The 13,487-nt window shown below is 52.4% G+C and overlaps 1 protein-coding gene across 12 annotated transcripts in view; it reads left to right on the top strand.

The window, feature by feature from the left end:
- The window catches only part of EXD3 (exonuclease 3'-5' domain containing 3), a 353,448-nt gene that overhangs the window by 218,997 nt on the left and 120,964 nt on the right, over positions 1-13,487 (top strand). The window contains exon 20 of one of the 12 annotated variants that reach the window (XM_075905833.1): positions 3,416-4,002. The exons of the other annotated variants lie outside the window; for them this stretch is intronic. Coding sequence (XP_075761948.1) covers positions 3,416-3,439 — 24 coding nt within the window. The 3' untranslated portion in view covers positions 3,440-4,002. Of the gene's footprint in view, positions 1-3,415; positions 4,003-13,487 lie in introns of those variants that run through there. 12 annotated transcript variants of the gene reach the window in all.

The raw sequence follows: 13,487 nt of genomic DNA, 5'->3' as shown, positions 1-13,487 counted from the left end.
AGGATTCTTGTCAAGCTGTCAGGCCTATAATTACCAGGGTCATCCCATTTATCCTTAAAATTGGCCAAACATTAGCTTCCTTCAGTCTTCGGGAACTTTCCTGATGCTCCAGAACTTGCTGAAAATCAACATTAACATTCAGTGAGTTCTTCAACTAGTGTTTAAAAACCACTTGAGGCAACGTACCTGGATGTGCTTTTTATAAAAAATGTCTGACTTTAGTCCTTCTGTTTCACATCCTCCAGAGATACTTAGTGAAATGGAAAGAGTGTTATTGTCACCATGTGATGAGATTATATCATCTGGTTTTCCCCAAATAGAGAACAGAAATATTTATTTCACTTCTCTTTCTGCCACGATGGCTATGTCTTCACTAGGAAAAGGTGTGGTTTTAAAGCTAGCTAGCACCACACGCCTAGGAAAGATGAGGCTGTTTATAGTTTTCACATGAGCTCACAGATGGAGTTAAAAATGATTGAGGAACCTGGTCCTTATACTCAACCCGCAACTTTTGTGAAAACTACCAACTGCCTTGTCTTCACTAAGCATGTTCCTTGAGCTACCCAGCCTGAGTTAACAATATACTGTTATTTCTAGGAAGGCAAAGGCCTCTGTGTTTGGTCCTTTCCTGATTTTACTCCCTTATGTCATGCCATCCCCACCTGATAATGCAGTTCCTTAGTGGGCCACTTAGTGCTGAACCATACGCATGCGGTGCCTGTAACTGACCAATATTGTACAGCCCAGCTGCTATTAATGTTGGTGGGAATGGGAGAGCCACCCAATAAAATGAATCCTTGGGGTCAGTCCCATAGTAGCAGGTCTTATCCCTCCCTCTCCGCCCCCTCCCCCCCCCCCCCCCCCCCCGGTAGGGACCTATATTTTACTTTATATATTTATTTATTTATTTATTTGTTGTGGTTTTAAACAATTTTTAAATAAATCAATTAAATTAAATAATTGCAGTAGATTTAAACCAGGGATAAGTCTGGCCCACTCTGCTAAACGGGCACCTCACTTTCGAGCCAGCTGATCTCCCCCAGTCAGTGTATTATTTAACCCCATAAACACCAGGGACCGGCAGTCATGAATGACCTAGAGATTTTTGCTGCCCTTGTGGAGAAGGCAGGAGGTTTGTTTTAGTCCAGTCTGGTGTGATACTGGTGGAGGCGCCTTTTTGGAAAAAAGCATCATCCAGAAGCACTGCCTTTCTTCTGTGCCGGAGGATTCTTCACCCCGGCTCTGCCCCAGGCCCCACCCCACTTCACCCCTCCTGCCCCTCCCCAATTGCACCTGAGGGGCTGGGAGTCACTGGGAGGGAGGGGAAGTGCTGATTGGGGTGGCTGTCCATGGGTGACACCACCCACAACGTCCGTGCCTATGGTAGTATCCCCATGCAGGGACAAATGGGGAAGGACACGGTGCACATGACTTCTCCCTGCACCACCCAAGGGAGGGAGAGTACACCATGCCCTCTGCCCCAGTCCTGCCCCACCTTTCCCATCCTGTTCCGCCATACCCCTCCCACCTCTTCCTGCCAGCCATGCGGCCCAGGGGCCTAGCAGGGGTCTGGTGCTGGCAGTAGGATTGGGCCCCCGGCACTCCCTGGCGGCAGCAGGCGGCTCCACACCCCTGGCTGCATTGCTCCGCTTCCCATCGGAGTGTGCGAGGGGCGGTCTCGCATCTCCCCTCCCTGAGTGACAAGCTGGGGGAGTGGAGCCGCTGCTGCCAGTGAGTGCAAGGCAGCCTGCCCCCCGCTACCCCTGGGCCTTCCCAAAGCTCTGGGCCCTGCTGCTCTCACCCACGGCGTTTGGCTCCTGGGACTGCCCTTGCGCCGTGCCTGAGCCCTGTGGCTTCCCCCCCAGGGGCCGGTGCTTGTTTGCTGCTGCAGGACGTCTCTGTCCAGCAGTGCTGCATAGACAAGCCCGAGTGAAGCGACTGGAGGTGACCTCAGTCTATTAATCCTGGTGCTGGTTGTCCCAGGGCAGGTGAAACAGCCCCCTCGTGCCTCTCTCCCCGGAGCACCCTGGGCTTGCAGAGCCAGGTTCCGCAGCTCTGCACTGGGAGTCTCAGGGCACCAGGCTGCAACTAGTTACTGCTGGGAACTGCCCTGACTATTTACTGCCCCCTCCTGCCTCAGAGCCGAGGCCCCGGCTGTTCATTGCTCTGCCCTGCCCGAGGGCTCTAACTCTCCTGCTCCACACAGCCTGGGCCCAGGGCTGGGACTCCTGTGGCCCCATCTCCATGCAGACCTGCTGTTCATTTGGGACAAGAACTAACCTCCCCAGGAGAAGCAGCATCCGCCGCCCACGTGCCCCACCACAGCGGCACTAGCAGTGTCCCCAGGGCCCAGGCAGAATGGGCAGCAAAGGGAGTTACCACGTTCAAGCCCGATACTTGCTGGTGTTTCCTGGAACTGCTGCTTCTGTCCTGGTTCCTCGACCCTTTTCTTTCCCTTCCTCAGGGTGCAGAACACCTGTTCCCTACCATCTGGGCTGGCTGGGCTCCATCTCTGGTCATCTGGGCTGATGTGATGGCTGCCCTACTAAAGCCTCCCCCAAACCTAGTTTCCCCAGTTGGAAAGGGAGCCTTGGCTCCCTCTTGGCCACTTGTGGGAATCCCTCCCCTTTTCCTCTCCCCGTTGCCCTGCGCCGGTGCAGGCAGATGGTTCAAATTGCAGCTGTGCGCAGGGAGCCTCGGGCGCTGAACGGTAGCACACCTAGCATCCTTTTCGCCACGTCTCTCCCTTCACGCCCTTCTTGGTGCTGAACCCCGGAAAGAGGCGGGCACCCCCTTCACATCGCTCCCGATGCCCACCTGCGTGTGGGAGAAGGGGATCCAGACCAGCACAGCCCCTTTGATTCTCAGTTTATAAAATCTGCCCCCCGAAGCCTTTATTCCAACCTCCAGTCATTGTGCGGTGCAGTCTCCACAGCGGGATCAGGCGCTCCGACTTCCATGGCCTTGCCCAGAGCGAATAGATGCTCAGGGGCTGGAGCAATAGGCCTTGCAGACTTAATGTATGAAACTAGGCCCTCAAATAGCATGGCCATTATCTTCCTCGCCTGTCGGAATCTCTTTCTAGGTGTTTCCCCGGTCACGTTTTCTCAGCCTTTGGTAAGAAATGGCTTTGTCCATTGCATGCAGCAAGTTGCCCAGCACTAGCTGCTGCAAGGCAACACAGTCTGGTGACTAGAGCTGGGTCTTAAGGGCTCTGGACCCAGATTTATCATTGACTGGGGGAGATTCACGCTCTGTGCCTCAGTTTCCCCAACTCTAAAATGGGTGTCAGACAGTTTCCTTTTTACTATTGTGATAATTCACTTTTATCCAGAGCCTTAAAATCTTTGGTTAAAAGACGCTGGCCATGGGTGTAGCACATTGCGGTTATTCATTGCATGCATTTTACATCCAGGTTATTGCAGTTCTTTTCGTGTAACTCCGAAGTCGTTTCCAAGAAGCCCAGGGACTTGGCGTTTCATTCTCGTGCTGGTATCCCACACACAAGGGTGAAGAAAATAAAGCAGGCTCTGGACACACTGAACCCTCATTCTATGGCTTCATCTAGCAAAGGGCCCGTATCAGTCTCAATGGCACGAAAGCCCCACAGCCCATGAAATCCCCAGGTCAGTGTGGAAAGGACCAGACTTTTGTCTGAAATGTGTTAAATGTGAGTGTGGGAGGGGCCGCAGGCAGCCCAAGGCACTGTGTTGTTTCTCTCCCTTTCAAAGCAGAAGTCTCAGGTTCACAGGAATTTATAACCTTTCCCTCTGCTCATCCATGACATGCTGTAAACACGGGGGCACATTGCCACGACCAGCCTGTGCAGTCAGCCTCTTCTAGGTGGGCAGGACACTGAGGCAGGGACATGCCCTTTTGGCGCAGCTGCTGGGCGTGGCCTCAGTGGGCAGGTGGCAGTTTTCTTCCCCCAGTATCACAGCAGGCAGTGTCCTGATGGCTGCTGGGGCAAGTAACCAGAGGAGAACCGGGCGGGGGGGGTTGCAGCTCTGTTGGCTGCTTTGTGGTGCTGGAGTGAGGCTCCGGATCTAGCCCAAAGACTGTTGATCTTGCTCAGTTGCCTAAAGGCAACACCACGGACGCTCCCAGTCCCAAGTCTCTTGGGGGGTGCCCCAAACTCCGCTGGCTCCTGAGCATGTCCCCCAAGGGGAGCGTAGATCGGGGCTGCCCGAAAAGGGGCTGTTAGAGAAGCCAGAACTGGACTCTGAGCGCAGCGGCCTGGCAGCGTGTGTTGTGTGAGGCAGGATTCTCACGCTATAAATATAGAGTCTATGATAAGGGAAGGAAAAAACCCAGCATGGAAATATTCCTCCTGTAAGAGAAATAATTGCACTGCTGCTATAAATATATGTTCATATTGCTCCTCCCTTGGTCTCTAGTGTGATGGGAGAGAGTCCACTGCCCTCCGGAAATACCCAGGCTTTCAGAGGGGCCATGTCTTGTGTCTACCAGGGATGGAGGGAGCAAAGGAGGTGGCCCCTTCGCTGGTATTTCCCGCTCCTCTGTGCGATCCTCCTCCTCTCTTTCCAGGCAGTGGAACCTGGGTACCCCGTGGGGAGGGGTGCGCAGTGGGAAAGGAAGGGATCTGTTGTGTTCTCACCAGTCCTAGCCCTGCCTGTGCACAGAGCCCAGGATGGCTTCGTTCAGGACAAGCACAGACTCGCGTGATGTCTGATCCACCCCTGACAAACCTGGGCCTGGTCTTCCTCTCTTGATTTCCACTTGCGCCGTGCAGTGCTCTCCGGGCCTCGTGGGGAGGGTGGCGCAGAGGCTGGGAATGGGCGACGGGAGGATCACGTGAGGATTCCCTGTTCTGCTCCCTCCCTCTGGGGCACCTGGCACTGGCCACTGTTGGCCAACAGGACACTGGCCTAGAGGGACCTTTGGTCTGACCTGATGTGGCCATTCACCGGGGGACTCTGCAAAGTTGAGACAGTGACTGCTCACCATTTCTCAGCTTCCCATCCCTCAGTGGGAAGCCAGCAGAGTTTTCTGCTAACCCCTAATCCATTCTTCTTTTAAACAGAGTGAACAGTGAGGGGAGATGCAGGGCTGACAGCCCCCAGGCCTCCAGGCCTCTGTTCATTCACATGGCACGGGCAGTAGCCGTTCCGGCTTCCCCAGCAGTGTGCAGCAACATGCCTTCTCCCTGACCCAGAGGGTGAGAGGAAAGCCCATGAGCTGAGCTTCCTTGCTTGGTCTGTTGAGACAGTCCGTGCAGACAGCGGTGGGGGTGTTAACTATCGGTTAATTGAATAGGCAAATAACCGCACGAATTCCCATCGGTTACTCGACTATTCTGTAGTCCCCAGGGGTGGGGCCGGCAGCCAGTGCGCTCTGGCCCCACGCCTGAGGAGCCCTGCTGCTCCGCGATGCTGGCTCCGAGATAGCAGCAGCAGCACAGGGTGCCAGGTGGGATCTGGTCTGCGAAGGAAGCCAGTTTAAAAACCAGCTCCCCTCGCAGACCAGCTGACTCAGGCAGCAGCGTGGGGTGGCAGCAGCCCCTGTCTTGAAGTGGGGGGGGGGCACTGAGCTCCCAGACCCGGCGCGAGCCAGGACTGAGCCGGGTTGGCCAGCCTGCTAAATGTTTACTGGGGGTGGGAGATGCATGTAGTCTATAGCATCAACCTATAAGCTTTGCTAGACAGTGGCGACACAAAGGAGGGCTTTGCTGTGAGATGCAGTGTGTGTTTGTAGGACCCGTTGTGTTATGCTGCTGGCACACAGTGGACGAGGCAGAAGAGCCACCTGGTGTAGTTCCCATTAACTGCTGCCCCGATAATGGGAACAGGGTAAACAGAATGCCTGCCCGCTTTCTGGGAAGGGCTTGGGGATTGGTTTATGAGGAAAACGTGCTGGGTGAATGAGTGAGTACCTTGTATCAACTGTAGCAGCAGGCCTGCAAGTTTCCTTCTGGAGCATTCCGATATGCCCTGGCTGAATTTGTCTAATGTCCCACCGGTGCAGAGTAGGGTGGTGGGAAGGAGGGGGGGATTTTTGCAGAAAGGAAAGGGAAAAGCTGCCTCCTCGTTTTTCCAGCCCAGACCCTCTCCCCTTTCTATTGCTGGGAAAGACAGGCTTCAGCCCAGCTCAAGGTTACGTCCCTTTGCTGCCTGGCCCGGGTTCAAAAAGCATGGGAGAAAGCTAGACACAATGACAAATATGTCAAACGTGCAGTCACTTCCTCTTGGGCCTCCGGGGTTTTTCTGCAAGTGGACGAGGGGTGTGTGGAAAAGGGTTAATGGGTTCAAACAGGAACCGGGCTGTATGGTGAAACTTCCAAAAAGCAAGATTATGGGGTTTTGTGTGTCTAAGATGAAAAAAAAAATCCATTCTTAGATTTCCACCTGTTCTTCTACTCAGTAGAAATCAGTTGTTTTCTGTGGAGAATCTGCTTTGAGTAGTGCTGGATTTTGTCACTTTAGGACTTATTGAACCTTTCTCTAGTTTTGTTTTCCGGTACATTCGTTATCACTCTGAGAGACAGGAGCTTTCAGTTTTTGAATCACAACAGGGGAAAAAGGGAACCAACTTTCCCGAGTAGTTTGGTAGAGAGTGTTTCCTGTCACTCACCGCCAACAGGAACCGCTGGCTACATGGATGGCCATGTAAAGCCCATTGGCATGTCTGCTTCGTTGCTAGGGGCAGTTCACGTTTGGGATCCATTCGCTGTTTCCTGCAACAGGCTTTAGTTTTATGTAGCTCCCCTTTTCCTCTGACGTGAGACTCATCTGTCGTAATTTAATCTTCTGGGGCCACACAAGACTAATGTGACCCAGGCTGTGTCTGCTCTGCGGGGAACTGTGTGCCACTGTGCATGCACAGAATTTATGTCTCCCGCAGATTCTTTTGCAAAAAAAGTAACTTTTTGGCAGACAAGTAAAGGGATTCCACAAGAGCAATTGTTTCGGATGCCCAGGGCAGCTGGCAGAGAGGTAAATTGCTATGGGGCAGGGGGCAGGAATGGGGAAGACCCACCTGATGGCTTCTATCCTGTGCTGGGCTCAGCTGGCGGGTCTGGGGAGGACAGGACTTCCTCTTCCCATGCACGACATCTGGGGCCAGAGAAGTGCTTGTGGCCTCTTCCTGGCTGAGGAATCTGCTGGGCAGGGCAGCTGGCTGGGAGCTGCCCAGGTAAGTGATTCCTAGCCAGAGCCTGCCTCTGGCACCCCAAGTCCTCCCTCCCTCAACTCTCTGCTCCCCCTCTTGCACCCTTACTCCACATAACCCAAAACCTCTGCACCCCCAATTCCCCACCCCCAGTCACAACCCAAATCCCTGCACCCACTCTGCACTCCTGCAAATGCAGGGAGCCAGACAGTAATGCAAAATCTCGCCAACACACATGCCATGGGGAAGACGTAAAGCCAGAACCCTTCCCCGTCTGCTGATAAGTTTTGATCATTGGCTGGACTCAGTCACATCTGGTATAACAGTGTCACTTTCAGAACATCCTGTGGAGTTAAAATGTGGGTGCTGATAATGAATAGCTGCTGTGGGAATGCTTCCCGCAGATACAGGCCTTCCTAGCAAGAAGATGGGGGGCTAAAGTTCTTTTGCCCTGGGGTAACCTTGGCCCCTTGGCAGAGCACTTGGAGCCCAGGTAAAGCAGGGTTGATTTCAGTGAGATCTCCCTGTGTAATGTCCCTTTGATCTGATGTGATGCAGTGCGTTTCCTGGCCCAGTGGTTCTCGTCCGGTCGTTAAGGCTGCTTGGCAGCTGAGCAGAGAGGAAGGCTGGAAGTAAACATGGCATCTTGGCGCGGTCGCTGGGAAAGCTGGTGAGGAGCTGCATGGGCTTGCCGTCGTCAAAGCCTTCTCGTTTCCTTGCCTCTCAGACACAGCTTCCTGCCAGGGAGCACACGCTGCTGAGCTCTGCTGCTGGCAGCCTTGCTTTCCCTGGGCTGGCCTGGCCTGTGCTTGATGTTCTTTATCTTCCTTGTCTCTGGCAGGGTTTTCCAGGGGTCCCAAGTGAATTGGAGCTCCAGCTCCTATTGAATTGCAGAGGCCCCTTGGAAAATCTCAGCTCGTATTAGTATAAACAAAAAGGTTGCAAGGATTAGCCCTTAAATCCCCCCCAGCAAGTGACCACGAGGTGCCCAACTCTGGAGGGCGCAGTCTGCCCTCCCCAGACCAAGCATTGGTTTCAAGCCTGATGGTTCGCTCTGCATCATTTTGCGGCCTGCATGGTTCTGCTTGTGTTTGGTTTCTAATGTCCATGTTTCTCAGCTCTCTGGTCTCCTCCCATCTGAGACTGATTCTTGCTGTGAGCTATTCCTTGGAATGGGGCAGCTTCTTGCCTGGACTCAGAATAACATTAGAAGGAAATTAATTTCCTTGCGGGGGGGCTACTGGGGAGAAGCCATCATCGGTTCCGATGCAGCCCGGTGCAGCGGCGCTAACAGTGCGTGAGGCTTGCCGGGCTAACAGGCAAAAGAAGCACCAACAGGCTTTACCCCATCTTGTCGCCCTTCCATGGGTCTGTCCCCATGACAAGGGGACAGAAGCAGCCCTGGCCTGCAGCGTGGTGATGCCTGTGGTCGATTTGTACACGTGGTGCCTATCACGACTGGGCCAAGAGCCCTGTTCCTCTGAGCAGTCCCGTCCCATCATTGAGGGTTTGTTCTATTCTGGCTCCAAACTGGGACTGTTTCTAGGGTCCTGAACGTGCCTCTCCGGAGAACGGCCAGCTGGCAAGGGACTGTCAGGTGCCCTGTGAGCTGTAGCAGGCGGAGCAGCCACAGCCATGGATGCAGGACAGGTTGGGATCCACCACTGCGGTCTCGGTCCAGTCCGAGTGCTGCTTGTAGCTGCGTGCATGCAGCCGGTGCCTCAGGAGAGCGGCCAGTTCTGAAGCAGAAGTACCGAGAGTGGCTGATCCCTGTGGTTTTCCAGCAGTCTGCTCAAACCGGAATCTCTAGCTTTGAGTTGTCCCAAAGTGCAGCCTTACCTGGGTCTGTGTCTGAGGCCCACCTGATAGGCCCCTGTCAGCCGACGGTCAGGGCAGTGAGTCCCTTATGACCGGCTGAAGTTCTTTTAAATTGTGCTTGGTTCTGTTACAGCAACTGAAGGAGTCAGGTTAAAGCTTAAACAGTTACTATTTTATTGTTACAGGGTAAACTTAGTTGTTAAATGCTACTGCTGTGTTACAGATAACACAGCCACTACAAAGGACAGGACAGAAATTACACTAATAAGTCACTTACAGGTACCATGAAGCCCTTTTGGTTCTCTGAGCTCTTATTAAATGCATGCAAATAGACACCTAGCAGGTATATATTCTCACCCCTGCATTCCAGACTTGGCGTGGCCAGCGTCTTTCTCTCAATCCCTCGGGAAGAAGTAGGACGAGGTTGGGCGTCCCACAGACCTCGGGAGACAATCAATACCTGCCAGCAGGTATAGATGATTGGAGCTCCAATGGGGTGGGCTACTAAACCCTCTTTATACCCCTTGGGTCACGTAGGCTTCTTCCTGGTCTCAAGTGGCCAATTAGGAAAAATGGCTTTGAACACCAAGTTTCCCACAAAGGGTGCAAAGCATAATTCACACCTGGGAAAATGCAGACAATGGGCACCTCTGGTATGTGATGGGCGAAGATTCCTCTTCTGGGACAGTGCAGGCGTGTCAATTACTGGTACTAGCCATCAGGCTGGTGGGAGGCCCCGGGTCGTGAGCTAGCCCATTTACTGTCTGGTTTCTGTTTATGGTAGAGTCAGGGACAGGCAGCACACCTGCATTCCCAGGGCATCAAAGGCTGACTGCCTTTCTCTTGCTCTCTGGCGGGGGGGGGGGGGGGGGGCGGAAACCAAGATGGGGTTCGTGTCTGGCTACAGCCCCTCAAGTGCCAGCCAAGTGTGTTTTGCTGGGACTCTTGCCAGGCATCTCAAATTGAAACGAACCTCTGGAGACATTTGCAAAAGCAGCGAGGAGTCCGGTGGCACCTTATAGACTAACCGAAGTGTTGGAGCAGAAGCTTTCGTGGGCAAAGACCCACTTCGTCAGATGCGTGTCAGTTAGTCTATAAGGTGCCTGTAGCCAGACAGGAACCCCCCCCTTGTAACATCCATTTTTGCTTGCCTGGAGCATACAGGGCACACAGAGCAGAAGGCCCAGGCTGTGTGATCGTGAATGGCTGTAAACAGAGATATGCCAATTGCTGACCAAGAGGCTGCAGAGGAGTGCCCTTGACTTAATCCCATATTGATACGAACACACATCCATCCGCGGGGGGAGGAATCTCTTGCCCAGTAAAAAAATGTCTAGTACTCACAATTTAGTTCTCTCTCTTGCAAGTGTAAATTAACTTGAAACTTGCTTGTAAGAACTGGCGCCACAAAACGGACCAGTATAATTCAGCATCTTAGATAAGAAAGAGGATACGGGCCCCCAGGGGTATAAAGATGGGTCCAGCAGCACATTTACTTTGAGCATCAATCTACCATCTATCTGCTGGTCAGGTTAGGTGTTTAATCTCCCGAGGTTCCAAGGGGACACCCACCTCATATTCGTCTTTCCTAGGAATTGAGGGACCGGCCCTGGCCTGACACGCTGGAGTCGAGAGGCACAGAAGGGGGTAAAAATTGTACCTGGATGTGGTCCTTTGTCTTAAGTGTACACATAGACTTAGAGCTCTTTAAAGATTAAGCTGTCACTTGGTACCATTATTTCTATTTTCTATCTTTATTTTCTTTGTAACATTTTTTTAAATAGCTGTATTTGCTAACAGTTAAGAAAGAGAGCAATAGCCATTGTAACCATATGCTTTTATAAGCCTTTTTAATAAACCTGTAACTGTTTAAGTTTTTAACCTGACTCCTTCAGTTGCTGTAACAGAACCAAGCACAATTTAAAAGAACTTCAGCCGGTCATAAGGGTATAGGAAGAGCTTGGGCGTTTGGATCTGTGTCACATCCAGGTGACAGGTCCATTGGGGCACCTCTCAGTCTTTCCCAGGCTGCCCGCTGCGAAGTGATTTTTGTATCCTAGCAGCTAAAATCTGAGGTGTAATAAGCTCTTCCTATAAATAAGGGGCGTCTGTTGGCCTGCTGGCTACCCTTTGCGACGGGACCCCAGTCCTTGCAGTAAAGACACGGACGTTAAACCTTTTCTCGGAAACACACACACACACACACACACACACACACACTGCCCTGACCGTCGGCTGACAGTGCCACGGGACTCCTCTCTGCTTTTGCAGATTCAGACTGACACGGCTACCCCTCTGATTCTGGAGACATTTGTTTTTCATCAGAGTGCACTAAGCTTGTCTACTGACTGCTCATGAAAGGCTGCACAGGTCTCTGCCAGGCAGCCTCCTCCGTGTTGCAACGCGCCCACGTTTGCATGGATTCGCATGGCTCCGTGCTTCCTAACGACTTAGCTGCATCTGGCTTTGCCACCTGGAATGGCAGACAGTGGAGTGACCAGCACTCAGCAGACAGGTTTCTGTGTGATCCATTTGATAGGAGAGGAGCGTGTGTGTCTGTGTGTGTTTATGGGGTGGGTGTTCTACTGTGAAGGGAGAAATGACAAGTGTTGAAGGAGCTCGTAGGCCTCTGGATTTCGGTTCCTTTCTGCTCATCCATGTTTCAGCAGCCAGTTAGCGGGAAAGCATCTCTTAACAGGAGTGGTGAGCGGGCCTATTGCTGGGCTGAGTCCCTCTCATCCTCATCACACATTTCCTTACACATGTCCCCCTGATCACAGAGCCCTGGGATTAGGGGAATCCGGCGAATGCAGCTGTAGTGTGAACACTGGTCCAAAATGTACTTGCCTTGCACATTGATTACTGTGCCAAATGTTTACAGGAATCTAAATTCCCTTCTTAGCTAATCATCAGTGTCAACCCTTCGCCTATAGTAATGCCTGGGCCTCCTCTGGCACTTTCCATCCAAGGACCTCAAAGCACTTTCCTAACGTCAGTTCATCAACACTCACAAGCCCCCTGTGAAGCATGTGATTCTGTATTTTAGAATGTGGGAAACTGAGGCACGTGCCTGTTAAATGATCTGCGATCACACACCAGGTCTTGAGCAGAGCCAGGAGTATGCCTGGGATCTCTTTCTTATTGCCATGCTGTACCCAGTAGGCAAGAGCTGTTTACTCTATTGCTTTGTGTAATCATCCCAATCAGAATAATATCTTGGCAGACATCCCAGTTATTCCCCACCAATGCTTGTGACTTCTGCCTAGGAGTGCTGTAGAATAACTCTTGCTCCGCTGACACACTTATTTAGGGTCAAACTCCCAGAAGACCAGTAAGATTGGGTACTCCTCACTGAACTGCAAGGGGAAACGCACAGCTCTAGGTTGCTCACAAAGTAACGTTTTGCTAACAGGCAGAGTGCTTGGGAGGTGAGGCTGGAGGAACATGTCCTGCCCATGAAGTTGACCCTGGAATGAAAATGTTGGAAGAGAATGGGTGGATTAAGGAATTTCTGCAAGTATCAAGGCAGGGGGGAGAGATGGCTCAGTGGTTTGAGCATTGGCCTGCTAAACCTAGGGTGGTGAGTTCAATCCTTGAGGGAGCCACTTAGGGAGCTGGGGCAAATCTGTCAGGGATGGTGCTTGGTCCTGTCATGAGGGCAGGGGACTGACTCAATGACTTCCCAAGTCCCTTCCAGCTCTGTGAGGTAGGTATATCTCTCTGTATATACAATAAGGATTCCAAGCCCCCCCCCCACTGTGCCTTGGAGGAGTCATCCAACCAAGATTATTTCTTTCCCACTGGTGATGCCAAGACTGGGGGACAATGCTGACCAATGTCTCCTGTTGCCATAAAGCACGCTTCAATGCCTACAGCCATGTGTCTGCACCACTGTGCTGCTGGTATGTGTCTCCTGTCATTTGGAGCAAGGGCATTCCTAGACTGACCCCATTCCATTTAATTCTGGGAGACGGGGCTTTCTGCTGCACTGCAGCCATGGGAATGGTGCAGAAAATGGTCTCTATTGACTGGAAACAAAGGACGTGAAAATGATGTGTGCTTGTCACCAGCAGAAAGGAAACCCACCATCCATCCAACACAGGCTACTTCTCCTGATGATTATCCCTCTGGGGTAAGCTGTCAACATATGGACGATAGCAGTTCTGGTTACGTTTGCACCCTGACTTGGGTCTCTCCCACTGGCGCTGCTGAGCCAGGAGATGTAAGACTGTGACCATGAACAGAGGCTGCCCAGTAGGCACTGGGAGATAGGGAAAGGTTGGGGTGCAGTGCTGAGGCTACGTGTGAGTGAATAACACAGCTGTGTGATCTATGCTTGTCAGGCAAGGCTCCCCAATCGCCTGTAGGAACACCAGTGGCCACTGGAATACCGTCACCCTTATTGTTTAAACAGAGAACTTGAAAAGACGGCCTTTCCTCCTGCTTCGAAGGCTGGTGTTGCTCCGGTATGTCAGTATATGCTCCTGGAATGTGCCCCTCCGAAGACGGAACAGCCCTCAGTCCTCTGCCTCTTGCTCTGT

The sequence above is a fragment of the Pelodiscus sinensis genome, chromosome 22 (assembly GCF_049634645.1).
Source record: "Pelodiscus sinensis isolate JC-2024 chromosome 22, ASM4963464v1, whole genome shotgun sequence".
Taxonomy (NCBI): Eukaryota; Metazoa; Chordata; order Testudines; family Trionychidae; genus Pelodiscus; species Pelodiscus sinensis.
This window is presented reverse-complemented; position numbering and strand designations above follow the sequence as displayed.